Genomic DNA, 18,452 nt, shown 5'->3' with positions numbered 1-18,452 from the left:
ATATATATATATATAGAGAGAGAGAGAGAGAGATAGATATATATATAGATAAAATAAATGAAGAATAACGCTATCTGAAATAAGAAACTAAAACACGGAAGCAGGACGTTTGCAAAGAGTCCCCCTGGAGAAAGGAAGAATATAATAGTAAGGACCTTAATGATTTCCACTCCATTTAAGATCCAAGGCTTAAACATAGCTCTAACCTACATTCTTTCTTCTTTATGACTTACTTTAATGTACTGACATAGAAGTTCCTCCAGTTGCAGATTATGTTCTTGGATGTACGGTTTTACAACTTTCTCAAGAGTAGAGGGAATGAGCTCTGGTGCCAAAACTTTATCCAGCATGCGAAAAACAATGGTAGTTGTAGTCTCCTAGAAAAAAAAATTGCAACATACATTTTAACAATTGCAGTCACCAATGCATGCAATTATAAACAAAGTCCCAATACAATTATTTCAAATCAGAATGGAATACAAACATATTATTCACTGCTGTTCTTAACTTGAATTGATTTTTCATCAGTTACAAAGCACTGACCTGAAAAATCATTCTCAAAGTACAACATTCAGCATTTTTTTTCTTTTCTTTAGAGTTTTAGTAATTGAAGTGAGGGAATCCAACATCAACAACACTACTTACATGGGAAAAATATATAAAGTAACGCTTCTGTATCACTTTAATACAAATGCCATTACCAACCCCTATTTCGGTCAACAAGCATGCAGACGTTATGATGAAGACTTCAGCCAACACCAAGTACACAAAAACAGAAAAGGCCTGCAAGACCACTAGGAAAAGAACACTAAATAATGAGTGAATAAATTGAGACAGCCAGAACCAAAGAACATGCCCAAGAAAAAATGGAAAGGGGAGAGGCAAAAAAATTCACCACCACCAGAAAAGGCACTATTGCTAGTCTTTACTGCTCCCAAAGAAGATCTTGCTTTGATTATCTGAGCTACGTTCAACAATACAAACAGCTATTTTTTCAGGAATTACTTCCCCCTCTGCCTTTTAGAAATATCTTTTCTTGAGTTAGGGCTCTTTCATTCCCTTCCATTTCAAGGGTTTAGGATCACAAGTGGAATGGACACATTATCTTATTCCTGTTGTAATTATTTATTCATAGCTGGTGTTAGGCCAAAAGTCACAGACGGCCCACAAATCTGTTGCTGCTGAAAAGGGCCCCCATCGGGATCCTTCCATGATGCAGGTAACTTTTTCCTGTGTGCGTCTCCTGGGATCATACCTGATATTGCTTGCAAGTCAAGGTCTTTGCCATGCATTTTGTTTTCCTGCTAATGCTTCCTCCAATGAGGAGGTTACGTCTGTTAAAAGCTGCAATATATCAAGTCTGCTTTAGTGAAGTAAAGACCTGATAGGTTGCGGCAAGCTACCAGCACTTCCACATGTGAGACAAGTTGTAAACTTTGTTTTAGGTTCCTATTACACTAAGAATCGGGACATTGCTTTTTCCCATTAATAACAATAGAACAAAAGGGAAAGATTGCAGGCTTGGTTATGATTTGGGACTGGACAGGAGCCAGATGGAAAAAAAATATTTCAGAAAACCACAACTGACCAGACCAAAAGTTAAGAAAAAAAAAAAAAGGTAAAAATCTGGATATTGTGCATGTTTCCTGATTACTTCTCCCTCACACACACAACTACAGCAGGCCAGATTCAGAAACAGATTTTAACCATCATTCTTATAAACTGAAAAATGTTGCTAGATTGCCAGGTATTGCACTATTTATTTGGCATGCCTTTTCTGAAAGATATAAATCTGAAAGGCAACCCTCTGACTATACATACCTTTCATCCTATAAGCACAAGAATTCTGGGCAAAGACAAAAATAATGGGGGGGGGGGACAGAACAAAGGCCCATAACCAGGGACAGATTTTACATATTGCTGCTATAACCTTAGAAATTTGTTTGAATAATAATTTTCACATACCTGTGCATATGAAATCTAACATTTATATGTCTGTCATCGTTTTGTTACGTCAGTCCTTAGCTATATACAGCAAACTATGTATTTACGTGGAACAGACAAAAAATAGGAGGTAAAAATCTGGACATTCTGCAAAATTCTAGACACTTGAGAGGTATGATTTTATAGCAGTAGCCCAAAGTTATAAGGTAAAAGATCCAACTGCAAGCTCTACCCACCACACAAAATAAATACACACAAAATAAAAAGAAGTTATGTCTTACCATAACATTCCATCTGTGTTGTTGATCTTCGTTCATTCATTACTGATGGGTTATCGGTTCCAGCCTCGGAACTGAGACGGCCAAATATCAGGCTTCCATCAGCCAAAAACTCTTGAGCCAAGGTCTTACCCAGACTGCTCTGCTCTCCGTTACCTCAGATCGAGTTTGCAAGTTGATAGATAAAAGTAGAGGCTACCTCTGGTCATAACAGACCTACAATAAAGGAGTATATGAGATCAACCAGGAACCTCTAGAGGGGGGATGGAGGGTGGGAAGTAATAAATGAACGAAGATCAACAACACAGATGGAATGTTACCGTAAAACATAACTTCTTTATTATGTTGTTAATCTTCATTCGTTCCTTACTGATGGGACAGAGTCCCCAGCTACCTGTATCCCTAGGTGGCCCACATGGAAGGACATTCCTGAGCACCAAGGAGCTAAAAGAAGCTCTACCTCTGGAGGCCAACTCCAATTTGTAATGAAGAATAAAGCTATGAGGTTTGGCCCAAGTTGCAGCTGAGCAAATATCATTGAGGGAAGCCCTAGCATGGAAAGCTGCTGAAGTTGCCATAGATCTTGTAGAATCTGCTTTCACTCTGTGAGGAAAGGTGAGATTTTTCTTGTTGTAGATAAAGGTAATACAATTTTTCAACCATGAAGCTCAGTGTAACTTTTGAGACAGGATGATCTCGTCTAGATCCAGAAACGGTCTGATTTACGGGTAGATTTTGTTCTGTCTAGATAAAAACGTAATTGTCAATCAACATCCAGGGAGTGCAGGCAATACTCTCCTTTGCTAGAGTGGTTAGGAAAGAACACTGGGAGATCAACAGATTGGTTGATAGACCATTCTGGCACCACTTTTGGTAAAATGGAAGAATAAGTTCTCAGTGATACCCTATCCTTATGGAAGATAAGATAAGGAGGTTTAATGCATAAGGCTTCAAGTTCTGACAGGCGTCTGGCCGATGTGATAGCAATCAGAAACATTTTCCAAGAGAGATATTTCACATTACATGCAGACGCAGGGGGGGTGTTAGAGCTTGCAGAAGCAAAGCCAAATCCCAAGGTTGTACCAGTTCTCTAAATGGAGGTTTCAGGTGGATAACCCCCTTCAAGAAAGTTTTACAGAGTCTATGTGACATAAGTGAAGAATCCTGAAAACCAATGTGGAAATTTGAAATGCACAAGAACAGTAGAGGCAGACACCCCAGACTGGAAAAGATGTGATAAGTGATCCAAAACCACCGAAACTGGGGCTGACAAGGGATCTAATTGTTTATTCGCTGCCCACATAGAGAAGATTTCCATTTATTAAGATAGATTAGTCTGGTGGACGATTTATGAGATGCAATAAGAATATTGCGCACAGGGGACGAGAGGTTTTCCTGCCTGGCAATCATTGGAAGTGGTGAGACCAAGCTGCCAGTTTCAGGGTTGTTAGATAAGGGTGAGTCAGACCCTGCGGATGGGAGATCAGCATTGGAGATGGATTGAGGATCCACAGTTGATCTAGCAGGTGAAGCCAGAGGAAAGGGAATCAGACTTGTCGAGGCCAATATGGAGTATGAGGATCACTTTGCTTCAACTGTCATGCTTTCTTCAGAAACTTGGGAGATGAGGGGAAGAGGAGGATAAGCATAAAGTAGATCCGAGGGGCCAAGCATGAGCTAGAGCATCTCTCGGTGACTGTCTCCGAGGGGGGGTCAGGGCAAAATAGTTGCTGCACTTGTAGTTGGTTGGGGAGGCAAACAAGTCACAGCAAGGTTGGCCCCAGCGGTGGAAGATTCTTGCCGCTATCATAGTATTGAAGAACCACTCACGAGGTTGTAGAATGCACCTGCTCAATTTGTCCGCTATCACGTTGGAGCTCCCGGGAATGTGCGTTGCAATTAGAAAGTGGTTGGAAGCTATAACCCATTGCCACATTCTCAAGGCCTCTCAGCATAACAGATAAGATCTGGTGCCCCCTTGTTTGTTGATGTACCAGACCACTGAAATGTTGTCTGATTGGATCGCAATAGTCTCTGACGGAAGTATGGAATGAAATGCTTGCAGCGCTAGTAGCACCACCCTCAGTCCCAGGACATTGATATGCAAAAGGGCCTCTGTCTCCGACCAGGTGCCTTGGACTGGGTTTCCCTGACATAGCCCCCCCCACCCCATCAGGGAGGTGTCCGTGGTCACTGTGGCTATCGGTTGATGGGGTTGAAAGGGCGAGACTATTGTTGAGGATTTCAAGACATCCACCAGAGTAAATCTTGATTAAATTTTTGAGTTACACTTATCTGAAAAGATGAAGGATGTTGTAGAGCAGACGTGTCCAACCTGCGGCCCTCAGAACTCTTCCATGCAGCCCTCGACCTTTAACTGCAACGTCAGTGTATGCATGCACCAAAACATTTTTTCATTTGTTTTTCGCGCCTGTGACCTGTAACGTCGGGGTGTGCATGCGCCAAAGCACCCTTCCTGTTTTGTTTTTTTTTTTCATGTCAAAGTAGGATCGGTGTGGTCGTGCCCAAGAATCAGTGTGTGTGTGTTCGAGCTGGAGGATACGTGTTTGCCATCAATGCCTCTGAAAGGGACAAATCGGCAAGAACCAAATAAAATAAAATCATGCTGTTGTTACTGTGATTTTTTTATACAGTATATTTTCAGACAGAGAATAGTACAGTTGTGTACACTTACCATAAATGTAGATGTTAGAGTGTATTCACTGTTGCAGTCATTACATTTGGGTAATCTGCTGGCAGGCTGCCTTCAGTCGGCCTGAATAACGAAGTCATGGGTCCTGCGTCGGTTGCTGTCTCCTCTTCCATGACGTCAGGGGTATAAAACAAGCAGCAGACGCCATTTTAATCAGTTTTTCTTGCCCCAGATGTCAGGTGCCCCCCAAACGGGGAGAAAAAAAAATGATATATATAGATATATATATATATATATATATATATATATATACACACATATATATATATACACACATATACATACATGTAATTTAGAACACAAAAGATATACCTCCAACTAAAAACAAATACACCAAAAAGGCTTTTGAGCAATGTGAAGGAAATAAAGAGGTATAATAAGAGAGAAAAAAGGGGGCTGGCAGGTGGGTAACCCAGTCTGCAACAGTGAATACACTCGAACATCTACATTTATGGTAAGTGTACACAACTGTACTTTGTTCTTCATGTTTCACTGTTGCAGTCATAACATTTGGGTAGAATCCCAAAGCTATGGTTGGGAGGATGGAATTATACAGCATTAGGAGCAGCTATAAGGCCCTGAAGGACAGCAGTGGCAAAGCCAGCTCTGGATTTAGAGAAGAGAGGTAAATGGTAATGTTTTGTGAACGTATGAACTGAGCTCCAGGTAGCAGCTTCTAGAATGTCTCTGGTAGGAACACCTCTGAGAAAAGCTGCCGAAGTAGATGCAGCCCTGGTGGAATAGGATCTGATCCCCTTGGGGACAGGTTTACCATGATGCATGTAGCAGAAACGAATACAATGGCTTATCCATTTTGAAATAGTCTGCTTTGAGATAGCCTTCCCCTTTTCCCCTGCAGCAAATGCCACCAGTAGTTGCTCAGACCTTCTTAGAAATTTTGTCCTGTTTAAGTAGAATCCAAGTTGTCTGTGTACATCCAGTGAATGCAGAATCCACTCTCCCTTGTTCTGCGGACTTGGGAAAAAAAACAACAACTGAAAGCACTTGAAAGTACCCACAAACACCGAACAAGTGCTATGAGCCAAAGGAAACTGCAAACCACGAGTCCACTTCAAATCATTTAATAACCAGCTCCACGGACCATACACATCGTCTTGGGACTTGGGAAAAAAGTTGGAAGATGAATGGTCTGGTTAATAGCCACACTGGATACCACCTTAGGCATAAAAAAAGGATTGGTCCTGACCGCCACCCTGTCCGGATAAAAGATAATGAAAGGCTCCACTGCCATGAGAGCCTGTAGTTCTGAAATACTTCTAGCTGAAGTGACTGCTAAAAGAAAGGCTGTCTTCCAAGAAAGAAATTTTATGTCTGCAGTAGCAGCTGGTTCAAAAGGAAGTAGGGTGAATTTTTCCAGCAAAAAATTGAGGTCCCATGCAGAAGTTCGTGCTCTCCTGGAGGGTCTCAAATTTTTGGCCCCTCTGATGTACTGCTTTAGCAGGGGATGAGAAAAGAGAGGAGGCTCTGTGTTGTACTGAGCCGAGATGGCAGAGGCATGGATTTCTATATAAGAAAAAGATAGGCCCTTGTGAAGCATCTCGGTTAAATATTGCAGAATCTGAGGAATATTGTGCATTGCTGTGTTTATTTCCTTGTGCTTGGTTCCAGGCACAGAATCTCTTCCATTTATCAGCATAAGATTTTCTAGTACTAGGCCTTCTAGCATCCAAAATGACATCCATCACAGGTTTACTGAGAGATGTGATTGGTGGAATTAGTTGATTAAGCCATGCTGCAAGATCCAGAGTTTGGAGCCGGGTGTGCAGAATTTGATAGTTCTGCTGAGACAATAGATGAGGTGTCAGAGGCAAGTACCACAGAGGAAGGTGTGACATATTCCTTAGAAGTGGGTACCAGTGTTGGCGAGGCCAGTCTGGAGCAATCAGAATCATTTTTGTTTTTTCCAGTCTGACTTTTAGTAAAACCTTGAAGAGCAGAGGCAGAGGGGGAAAGGCATAGACTGATCGGGTTTTCCAGCTGAAGTATAGAGCATCCACTTTCCAAGCTTTTTTGTGATGAACTCTTGTGCAGAATTTGTCTACCTGGTAGTTTTGGGGAGAGGCAAAAAGATCTATGTCTGGGCTCCCCCATTTTCGTGTCAACATGCTGAAGATTTGTGGATCCAGTTTCCAATCATGTGGGTCCATAAGATTTCTGCTTAGGTTGTCTGCCAGAGTATTTTACTTTCCTGGCCAGAACTGAGCTTGTAGATGTATTTGGAAAGTCAAGGCTGAGTTCCACAAGGCCATGGCTAGTCTGCAAAGGGGGTAGTAGTGGGTAGCCCCATGCTTGTTTATGTACTGTGGTGTTGTCTGTTTTTATCAGTAATTGTCCTGGATGAAGGAAGGCCTTGAAGGCTGTCAGAGCATTCTGTACAGCTAGCATTTCTTTCTGGTTGATATGTAGGTGCATTTGATTTGGGCTCCATTTGCCCTGAATGCATCTACCTGCCAAATGGGCCCCCCCAAGCATAGTCTGATGTGTCTATAGTTAGGGTTTGGGTGGCAGGGGGTAGAAAGAATGACAGTCCCTTGTTTTGGTGACAGGCCTCTGCCCACCAAAGGAACTCCTGTTGCAGGCAAGGAATGAGAGGAATCATTGTTTCCAGGGTGTGACAATGTTGACTCCATAAGCTTTTTAGGTACCACTGAAGTTTCCTCATATGCAGTCTTACATATGGAATTAGTAGAATGCAGGATGCCATGAACCCCAAAGCCTGCAGAATTTCTCTTGCAGATAGCTGGGTTTTTGTGGCCACTTGTTTGAAGTATGTTATCAATTGAACTTGTTTGTTTGGCGTGAGATAAGCCATCTGGGCAGTTGTATTCAAGCTTGCACCCAGGAATGTAATTATCTGAGAGGGTACCAGTTGTGATTTCTTTTTGTTTATGGTGTACACTAGACATGTTAGAAGCATTTGTACAAATGTCAGATGTTGTAGAAAAGTGTCCTTGTCCTCTGCCTGAATTAATCAATCATCCAGATAAGGATAAATTTAAATGTTTGTCTGCAAAATGCAATCACTGGTGCCAGGCATTTTGTGAAGACTCTGGGCACAGTAGATAAGCCAAAGGACAGTGCAGAGAACTGGCAATGCAAATAGCCTGCTTTGAAGTGGAGGTATCTTCTGCAAGATTCCCTGACTGGGATATGCAGGTAAGCCTCTTTTAAGTCTAGAGTTACCAACTAGGCATTCTTGCCTAGCATAGGCAGTAGCTGTTGTAGAGTGAGCATCTTGAATTTTGGAATGTCCAGGAAAGTATTTAGAATGTATAAGTCCAGAATCGGACGCCATGATTTGTCTTTTCTGGGTACCAGGAAAAGTTTTGAATAAAAACCTTGTCCTTTTTCCTTTTCTGGTACTGGTTGAATAGCCCCCATATCCATAAGGGACATGACTTGTTTCTGGGCCTCTGCCCACTGATTTGGAAGCAGATCTGGCCATCCGTTTGGAGTTGACAACGTGTGGAAATTAAATCTGTACCCCTGGGATACTATACTTAAGACCCACTTGTCCTGGGTAATTAGATGCCAATTTTGAGCATGAAGTGCTAGTTTCCCCCCAAAGGGGCTGCCAAAAGATAAGTGCTTGGAAATGGCAGAGGAAAGTCATTGAGACTGTTTACCATAGGGTGGTGCGTTGTTACTTCCTGATTTGGAGGTGGAGGCACCCCATTGTTTTGTCCTGCAAGATCCTTGTGACTGAAACCTGGAGCCCTTGGAGTGTCTGGTTTTGACCCGAGCGGCTCTGTTGGGTACTGCAAAGGACCAATTATTTGTAGGCCAATGCCTACTGAACCTGGGCGGCTGCACTTGCAAGAAATCTTTTACAGTTTGCATAGATTTAGCTTTGTCTTTCATCTTTTTCAAAACTTCTTCTGCCTTATTACCAAACAGACTGTCCTGCTGTAAAGGAGCATCCAGCAATTTAGCTTTAACATGATCAGGCAGATTTTGCTCCTTGAGCCAAGCATGCCTTCTTAGCACAGATTCAGTTACGGCGGCCATGCAAGAGGCCTCCAAGGATTCAAAACTACATTGCAGAATATGCTTTCCAACTTGTTCAGCTAAATGCAATAAATCCTGTAACTCTATTTTCCACACAATCAGAAATCAACATCATTTTCTGTTTCAGTAAGTCCATGACATGCAGTTGATATTTAAACATATGAAATTGACAGTTTAAAGCCCTGATTGCCAGGGTTGCAGACGTATAAATCTTCTTACCCCATCTATCCAGTGCCCTGGAGTCTCTATCAGAAGTGGTGGGATTTTTAGCAGTAGAAGCCTTAACACCCTTGGGACCCTGAGAAATTGTTTCAGGGTCAGCAGTAGGATTTTTGAAAAGAAACTTGTGGAAGTCAGAAACACTAATATCTGTCTGGCTTACCATGCTGGATTCTGAGAAAACATCAACAATGTCTAAAACAGGAGGTATAGCCAAAGGCCTATGCTGAGGAAGATGAAGAAAATCCCTAAGCCTCTTTTCGGATTCTGAAAAATCCTGACTCTCCCAATGAAAATGTTCCCTTAAGGTATGCAAAGTCTCTCCAAAAGAAAAATCCTCAGGAGGAGAAGGAGAAGGGATGGATTCTTCTGCATCAGAGTCCTCATAAGGGGGAATAGAAAATTCCTGATCAGAAGAGGAATCAGAAGAAATGGAAACCTGATCTCAAGATTCATAATCAGTGCCTTGCATCTTAGCAGGAGGGGGTTGGGAACCCCTGATCAAGGTAATTAAATCCTCAGCCATTTTGATAATTTGTTTTTTTAGGCATAGGGGCCTGAGCACGTGGCTCATGCTTCAGTTTTTTAGACATAGAAGTTGGTTTTGGCCTTGTTATTGATGATGGCGTCGGTTTAATATACAAATCTTTAGGCCTGCAAACACCCTCAGAAGCCGGTGCCTGCTCAGCGGCTTGGGACCCATCCAAGGGAGAGTCATCCGCGGGTTCAATACTTGAAGAAACTCGCGGCATACTGGACTCCGAATGGGTCTTGGTAAAGGCCTACGAATCAAAAGTAGCGGGCATCAGGGGCTGCGAAAGTGCCTCACTGAGTACCGGCGAACCGCCGACTGGCTTAGGAGAAGCTTCGTCGTCAGTTTAGGACCTTGACGGTCTGTCTCTGTCTTTTTCTTTGCGGTTTTTGTGAATTCCGGTAGTCGGACTGCTAACCGACGACATTTCATAATAGTTAAATCTTGAACCAAAGTATTTAGAAGCAAAAATATACAGACGCTTAATAGTGTGCTGGTTAAATTTAGCACAACACCGACAGCAAGGCACGTTGTTGTCAGGGCCTAGACAAGGAATACAGTACAAATGAAAATCCTTATGAGGTATTTGCTTCCCACAAGTAATACAATTATTAACTTTTACTGACATCGGTAAGGAACAAGAAAAAGTTTCCCCAATGGGGTACTTAGCTTTAGTTTGAAGACTTTGGTTCTGAAACTCGAAAACGTAAATTTCAGGAATCGGCTGACCGGCACTTGCGAACTGGTTCTGCTTCGGGCACCGCGCGGCAAGAAAGACTGGTTAAAATGGCGTCGGCTGCATGTTTTATACCCCTGACAACCTGACGTCATGGAAGAGGAGACAGCAACTGACGCAGGACCCAAGACTTTGTTATTCAGGCTGACTGAGGGCAACCTGCTAGCAGATTACCCAAATGTAATGACTACAACAGTGAAACACGAAGAACATCTTCAGCTCGTATCATGTGCTTCCATAACGGATGTCAGTCATGGTATGGGGGCCTACTGTTTAGTTTAACAATCTCCACTTTAAAAATAGTATTTTTTTTTTCTGACTCTTGTGTATGTAAACTTATTCTCATGTTCTCATTCACTTTAGCGCACATGACCTTATTCAGCTACAAGAGTTACATTGCTCTCTACATACAGGCACTTTTAAGTACATTTGTTAAACAAATAAATGTATTTCAACAGTTGTAAATAGCATTGTGTATGGCTGTATGCTGTTTCCAAACTTCTGTAGACTATTAGCTTTCTACTCTTCTATTCAGAAAAAAATATTAAATTGTGGAAAATGGACAGTAGCATGACAAATGGGAGTAAATGGTGCTGTCACTGTGTGCTTCTCAAGTCATTTTTCTAGCTAGGGTAGCTTCTATGCAGAATTTATAACTTCCTTTCCTGTCAATGTGGGTTTTCAATGGTTGCTGTGGATTTATTCCCACATCTCTAGGTGAATTGGAAACCCTCCAAATTTGTAATTGGGATATGTGGTTCTTTATTGTGAATGGCAGCCATCTCATCCAGGAAAGTTTCTGCCTTACACCCATAAGTGCTTGAGATGGACTTTGATTCCTGTGACCCTGAATTGCATTGCGGGTTTCTGGAGTGTGAATGAAAGCAGAAAATGAACAGCTTGGAACAGTATGAAGTCTGAATGAGTGGATGAAAGCACTTCACTTGCCATTAGTCTGAGTAATTTCAGTAACGACAGCAGCTAGGCTCCAGACTGTTTTTTTTGTTTTTTTTTTTTTTACACAAACAAATCTGTACAAAAATGTCTATTACAGTCTAAAAATCAGCAGCCATGTACATGAAGGATTTGCTTTCACTCCTCATTTTAATCTTCTTAACTCCATGGCCGCACAACAGCAACCCCGGTAAAATGTTACTTTTCTTGATTGCGAAAAAAATTAATGAAGCATAATTAGAAGTTATGTACCTACCATAACGTTCCATGTTAGTGGTCTTCTCTCGCCTTCTTTCTTGCTGGATGGGTTCGGAGCCGATCCTCGGCTCTGACTCGGCACTTGCTAAGCTCAAGAGTCACTTCCACCAGCTCGAGGCAGCCCCATATCCCATGATGCAAGGCGGAGATTACCCAGATCTTGTTTGGTAGCTAGAGGAAAAAATACCTACTATCTCCCCCCAAGGGAAGAAGAACAACTAACCTGAGAAAAAACTGTAAGGGGAACCCAGGTAACTAAGTGCAGAGCTAACTGGTGTCCAAGGGAGAAATCTCCCAGAGAAGAGGATAGTTCAAGGTCTGTCCAGGCTAGGGGGACAGGAGGGAGGGACGCAAGAAAGAAGGCGAGAGAAGACAACTAACATGGAACGTTATGGTAGGTACATAACTTCTAAATGTTAAGTTGTCAATCTCGCCTTCATTCTTGCTGGATGGGACGGCGTCCCTAGCACCTTTATCCTGGGTGGCTCAATGGAACAGACTCTTGAGAACTATGGAACCAAAACTCGCCCTGTCCCTGGAGGCCAAATCCAATTTGTAATGTGAGACGAAGGTATGAGGAGTGGCCCAAGTGGCTGCTGCACAAATAGTGTCTAAGGGTAGTCTAGCCTGAAAGGCTGTAGATGTGGCTAGGCCTCTGGTAGAATGCGCTTTAGGTTTTGAGATCAGCTGTTTGCCCCTCAGCTGATAAATGTAAGAAATAGTGGAAGACAGCCATCTGGATAAGGTCACCTTAGAAACAGGGAGACTTTTCTTATTTTCAGCATAAGAAAGAAAAAGCTGATCAGGCTTTCTAGATTGCTTTGTTCTGTCCAAGTAATACCCGAGTTGACGATGAACATCTAGGCAATGCAATTTTTGTTCCGCCCTGTCAGAATAATTGGGAAAAAATACTGGAAGATCAATAGATTGGTTTAAATTTGTCTTAGAAGCAACCTTGGGCAAAAAGGACGGATTAATTCTCAAAGATACTCTATCCTTGGAGAAGACCAAGTAAGGGGGACGAACACAGAGAGCATGAAGTTCAGACACCATTCTAGCCGAAGTAATAGCGACTAGAAAGAGTGTCTTCCAAGAGAGAAATTTTAACGAGCATGTAGCAGCCGGTTCAAAAGGGGGTAGTATTAAGAATGCCAGCACTAAATTTAGATCCCACTGCGGTGGAGGATCCCTAACAGGGGGTTTAAGTAGGAAGATCCCTCTGAGAAAGGCTTTGCAAAGTTTGTGAGACATAATGTTCTGGTCTGCAAATCCGACATGAAAATTCAAGATTGCTGCCAGCTGGACTTCAATTGTGGAAGAAGAGAACCAGAGTGAAAATTTTCAGCTAGGAAGTCCAAAACTGACTGAATAGGGGCAGTAAAGGGATCTATGTTCTTAGACCTTGCCCAAAAGGAAAAACGTTGCCATTTGCTAGAGTAAATCCTTCTGGTAGAGGACTTTAGAGAAGCTACTATGATATCCCTAACGGGATTAGAGATCATAGGGAGCCTGGCTAAGGAAGGAAGTGGAGCAACCAAGCAGTGAGGTTGAGGGAACGAATGGACCGGTGCAGTTGACCCGACTGGTGGGTCAGAAGATCTGGAACTGGGTCCAGATGCCAAGGCTGCACTAAGAGATGTCGATGAAGGAACGGGAACCAAATTTGTTGAGGCCAGTAAGGAGCAATGAGAATCTGCTTGGCTCTCAAGTCGGAAGCTTTCTGAAGCACTTGAGGAATCAACGGAAAAGGGGGAAAAGCATAAAGAAGTCCCTAGGGCCAATCCTGGGTTAGAGCGTCTCTGGGGGGATGGCCTGGAAGTGGAAAGAGAGAGAAGAAGTCTGGGCATTTGCTGTTTTGGGGTGTAGCAAAAAGGTTGCAGCAAGGAGGGCCCCACTTCTGAAAAATCTCTTCCGCTATAGATTGTTTGAGAGACCACTCGTGAGGCATGAGTATAGCTCTGGCTCAACCTGTCCACTATGATGTTGGTTTTCCCAGGGATATGCGTTGCTATCAGAAACCGCTGAGAGGAGATCGCCCATTGCCAAAGTCTGAGAGCTTCTCGACACAGAGGATAGGACTTGGTCCCGCCCTGTTTGTTGATATACCATACTACGGACATGTTGTCCATGTGAACTGCGATAGTTCCTAAAGGAAGAAAGTCATTGAGGGCTTGCAACGTTAAAAGCACTGCTCTCATCTCTAGGACATTTATATGCAGGTGGTATTCGAATGGTTGCCACGTGCCATGGACCATCCTGCCCTGATAATGCCCCCCCCACCCGATCAGGGAGGCATCCGAAGTGACCGTGGCTACCGGGGCCGGGGGGACAAATGGTCTGCCCTGATGGACTAGGGGGGAAGAAATCCACCAGGATAGGTGGCTCTTGCAGAACTGTGTGACAAGGATCTTGTGACGCATGGGCAACTGCTGAAAGGACCATTGGGTAAACAACATCCACTGTAGGAGACGCATGTAAAAGCGGGCCAGAGGAAGAAGTGTGATGGCAGCTGCCATTAGGCCTAACACTTTCAGGACCAACCTGGCTTGTACCTTTTTGCTGAATAGGATGATCCGAACATGATTTTGGATATCCAGGATTCTTTGATTTGCTGACATCCGAGTAGTGTCTAGATCTGCGCATATAAAGGTAATAGATTGGCAAGGCGATAAGGAAGACTTTTCGAAGTTGACAGAAATCCCTAACTGGCTGCAGAGATGTAGAGTGTAATCCCTGGCCTGGAGAAGTTGATGCCTGGTGGTGGCTGTGAGGAGCCAGTCGTCTAGGTACGGAAACACCTGGAATCCCTGACGTCTCAGGTGAGCCGTGACCACTGCCATGCATTTGGTGAACACTCTGGGGGCTGTGGTGAGACCAAAGGGCAGGGCTCTGAATTGAAAATGACTGGTCCCCAGCCGAAAGCGGAGAAACCTTCTGGAGCGTCTGTGGATTTTTATGTGATAGTACGCATCCTGAAGGTCTATAGAGCACATCCAGTTGTCTTTGTCCAGAAAGGGCAAAATCGATTGAAGTGTGACCATCCGAGAACTCGTCTTTTTGATAGACTTGTTTAGTCTGCTGAGGTCTAATATTGGTCTCCAGTCTCCCGTCTTTTTGGGGACCAAAAAGAACCTTGAGTAGATTCCGGATTCTAAATGGCCTGCTGGAACTGGCTGGATGGCCCTTTTCTCTAGAAGTTTTGAAACCTCCAGCTTTTCAATTTCCCTTAGACCGGGTGGAACATCTGGAAGGGATCCTTTTTGAGGGAAGGGGCTTTGCTCGAAAGGTATTTTGTAACCCTCGGATATGATCAACTGTACCCATTTGTCTTGAGAAAGGGAAAGCCAGGCTTCTGGGTACTGTGACAATCTCCCCCCGACTGCCTCCAAGGGTGGGCAGTCGGGCAACACCTCAGGGATGCTGGAAGTCAGAGAGAGGCTCTCTGCTGCCCTGGTTCTGCGGACCCCCCTCTGCCCTTAGGGCGGCATCTGTTATTACCCCCCCTGCCTCTGGGGGTAAACTGACCACGTGCGTCAGGCGTGACTCCTTGAGATTTTCGGAACCACATTTTCCCTCCCTTCTGACCTTTGGGGTAAGGCCTTGAAGGGGTGTAAAAACGGACTCCAACGGCAGAAAGAGTCTTGCCGTCTTTCTCGCACCTGGTCAAAGTGTCCTTCACCTGAGATCCAAACAAAGTTGTCCCATCGAAGGGAGAGTTTGTGAAGGATGCCTTAAAGGGGTCTGCAAAATTGCAAAGTCGCATCCAGGACTGACGTCTGAGAGCCACTCCTGTGCCTGCAGCTCTACTCACTCCATCAGCTGCATAAGAAATGAGCCACATGGAGGAGTTAGTTATGGAATTTAGGATTCCCAGCTGAGAGGCAATCTTCTCTTGAGCCCCAGCAGCTGACGGATCCTGTACCACCTCAACCAATTCCTTGAGGATATCTCTTTGAAGTCGGGTGAAGTGACATAGATAATTCAGCGAACGCATAGCAAAGGTCGCTGAGGAAAACATCCGCTTACCATACCTGTCCATGGTCCTAGACTCCTTGTTAGGAGGATGGACCGGTACGGAAGGATCTGCAAGTTCCTTTTTGGTGGCGGCCGCCACCACCATGGCATTAACCGGGACACCTTTGGTGAGAAACTGTTTTTCAGTGGGGGCCGTGATAAATTTAGAAGGCCTCCTGGGGACTGGTTCCACAGAATCAGAAGATGCCCACGCCTTTTGAGCTATCACGTCCATGAGGGGGTCGAAAGGCGGAGAAACCCAGGAGGTGGAGGGTCGAGATCCAAAAGCCTCCAGGTATACAGACTCATCCTCGGAGGGGTTAATGGAGGGCCAGTTCCCCCTCTATTTCAGGAGTTCAAGAATGTCTGAAAAGGAGACATCCTCAGAGAGGGATCTTGGGGACCCCTCCGACTCATCTAAGTCGGTATCTGATGTCGTAGACTCAGGGGAGTCTAAATGCTTCCTCTTGCAAGTCCTCTTACGCGGGGGTTCCCCTGAAGGATCAGGAGAAACCTCGGAAGAGGAAGGTATTCCCAATGGGGAAACCTGGGGCGATGGATCTCTGGGTCCGGGAGCAAGAGAGTGGGAAGAGATATCTACAGGCACTGAAGAGGGAGGAGCTAAAGGGACCGACTGTTGACTCAGCTCGGGGGCTAGTACACTCCTCATCACCTTGAAGGCTCCCCTCCCGGGGAGGACCGAGAGCTCCTGCTCCGAGGAAACAGGAATCCCCTGCCCCACCGAAAGGGAAGGCTCCGAAGCAGATGTCGGTGCCGAGCTTACCAAAGCCAAAGCTCCCAGGGAGAGAATGGGGTCGGACAAGGGTCCGATGCCACTCGCCCCCTCAGAACCGACAAGGGAAGCCCGACGACCGGATCCCTCCAAGGACGGTCTCAAGAAGGAGATAGGAGTCGAAGACGACGGAGCCGAAAGGAGTGGTATCGGCTCCGAAGCACCAACAGTCACAGTTCCAATAAGCTCCGGCTCCGAGCTCTGAAGGAGAGTCGAAGGAGGAATTTCTGGAGGGTGTGGAATAGCGGTCGTCTGCTGAGACGGGCTATGAAGTATCTGGGCCAGTGCCTGTGATTTCAGCAGTCTACTCACCACTCTCTCCAAGTCATGGTCTGAGAGTCTGGAAGACCTTGAGGATCGACTCCGATGGCTCCGCTCCAAAAGTAAGGGAGAGGCCGGAGCCGAATGAATAGACTCCAGCGACGGAGATATGGATCTCTTTCTCGACGGAGCCATCAGAGCCGAAGAACCTTCGGTTCCAGTTGGAGCAGACAACTTGTCTTCTCCAAGCTGGGTCAGAGATGTGTCGGCTCCAGCCGGAGCCGACACAGGCATGGAAGCAAGAGTATCGGCGCCGATACTGAACCTTCAGAGAAGGAAGGATCGGCTCCAGCCGGAGCCAATCTCGACTCCGAGGGAGTCGGAGCCAAGGCTGAAGGCTTGGACACTGAAGCCTGGGCCTTGGGAGGCTTTGAGGGCTTCCCCGAGCCGGACTTAGCCGGGGAGCTCTCAGGCTTTAATAAGCCCCTGAGAATAAGTTTATTTCTACATTCCTGCAGGACTCTCTGGCTGAAGGAGTGGCAAATAGCACAGGAGTCCTGCAGGTGTAGAGGTCCCAGGCAATAAATACAAGAAGTGTGACCGTCTGTCAGAGACATCTTCTGACAGCACGAGTCACACTTCTTGAAGCCTGAGACCCTAGCCTCTTTAGACATGACTGAGTACCTAATCACACACACACTACACAGTCAGTCCAAAAATTAAACTAGATTAACAAAACCAAGTACAGGGAAAAACACACACAGACACACCCAAACAAACCCTGACATGAAAAATATAGGACCTAAGGCCCGACTAGCAAAAATATGAATAAAGGGAACGGGACACTAACGGGAATAGGGCTAAGTGAATCTGGAAGTTAACAAAGTAATATATATATATATATATATATATATATATAAATATAAAGTACTGGGGTGGACTAAAGTCTCAGAAAAAAAAGGTAGAAATATTCACTTACCAGGAGCTGGTAAAAAGTTACCTCATGAGCGAAGTGGCAAACGAGATCTGGGTAATCTCCGCCTTGCATCATGGGATATGGGGCTGCCTCGAGCTGGTGGAAGTGACTCTTGAGCTTAGCAAGTGCCGAACCCATCCAGCAAGAATGAAGGCGAGATTGACAACTTAACATTTTATTCTTACATTATCTTGATGGAGCATAGGGATATATTGCAGGCTTATGGGACCTAAAGGACATAGGCTTCCAGTACAGGTGACTCTGAGAAGTAGCAGTAACTGTGGGTGCAGTTGTGGGTGTAGTATCAGTATTTTGACAACTTGGTCAAGGTAATCTATGAGGATGCCTAGGAACTTTAGCAGGTTTTTTTCCCTACCTCAGCATATGTTGGACTACTGTTATGGTGCTGTAGTTATATACAGTTTTCATAGAGATGTTTGATCCTGACCTCCAGCCAATGCCTCAGTTTGCATGTTCTTGCCAAAATCCTTCACAACTGGTTCCCTGCTTACAACACCGTTATTAATGTGATAATTTGTGGGGACATCACTCTGCCTAAAGAGGATTGTAATGCATTTCTTTGGCATTTAGCTTGAGGCCATGTTTCTGGCACCAGTCATTTATTTGGGTGAGACCCTCTTGTAGCTTAATCTGAATTGTTTTATTATGCAGTAATGTGAATTCTTTACTTTTTTTGCAGATTTGTTGGCTTATTTTTGTGGATTATAGGATTGCTAATGTTGAC

The 18,452-nt window shown here is 44.5% G+C and overlaps 1 protein-coding gene across 1 annotated transcript in view; it reads right to left on the bottom strand.

The window, feature by feature from the left end:
* The window catches only part of KNTC1 (kinetochore associated 1), a 3,090,908-nt gene that overhangs the window by 2,137,161 nt on the left and 935,295 nt on the right, over window positions 1-18,452 (bottom strand). The window contains exon 26 of the mRNA XM_044068909.1: window positions 234-377. Coding sequence (XP_043924844.1) covers window positions 234-377 — 144 coding nt within the window. The remainder of the gene's footprint in view (window positions 1-233; window positions 378-18,452) is intronic.

The sequence above is a fragment of the Protopterus annectens genome, chromosome 4.part0 (genome assembly GCF_019279795.1).
Source record: "Protopterus annectens isolate FY-2018-M chromosome 4.part0, PAN1.0, whole genome shotgun sequence".
Lineage (NCBI taxonomy): Eukaryota > Metazoa > Chordata > Ceratodontiformes > Protopteridae > Protopterus > Protopterus annectens.
This window is presented reverse-complemented; position numbering and strand designations above follow the sequence as displayed.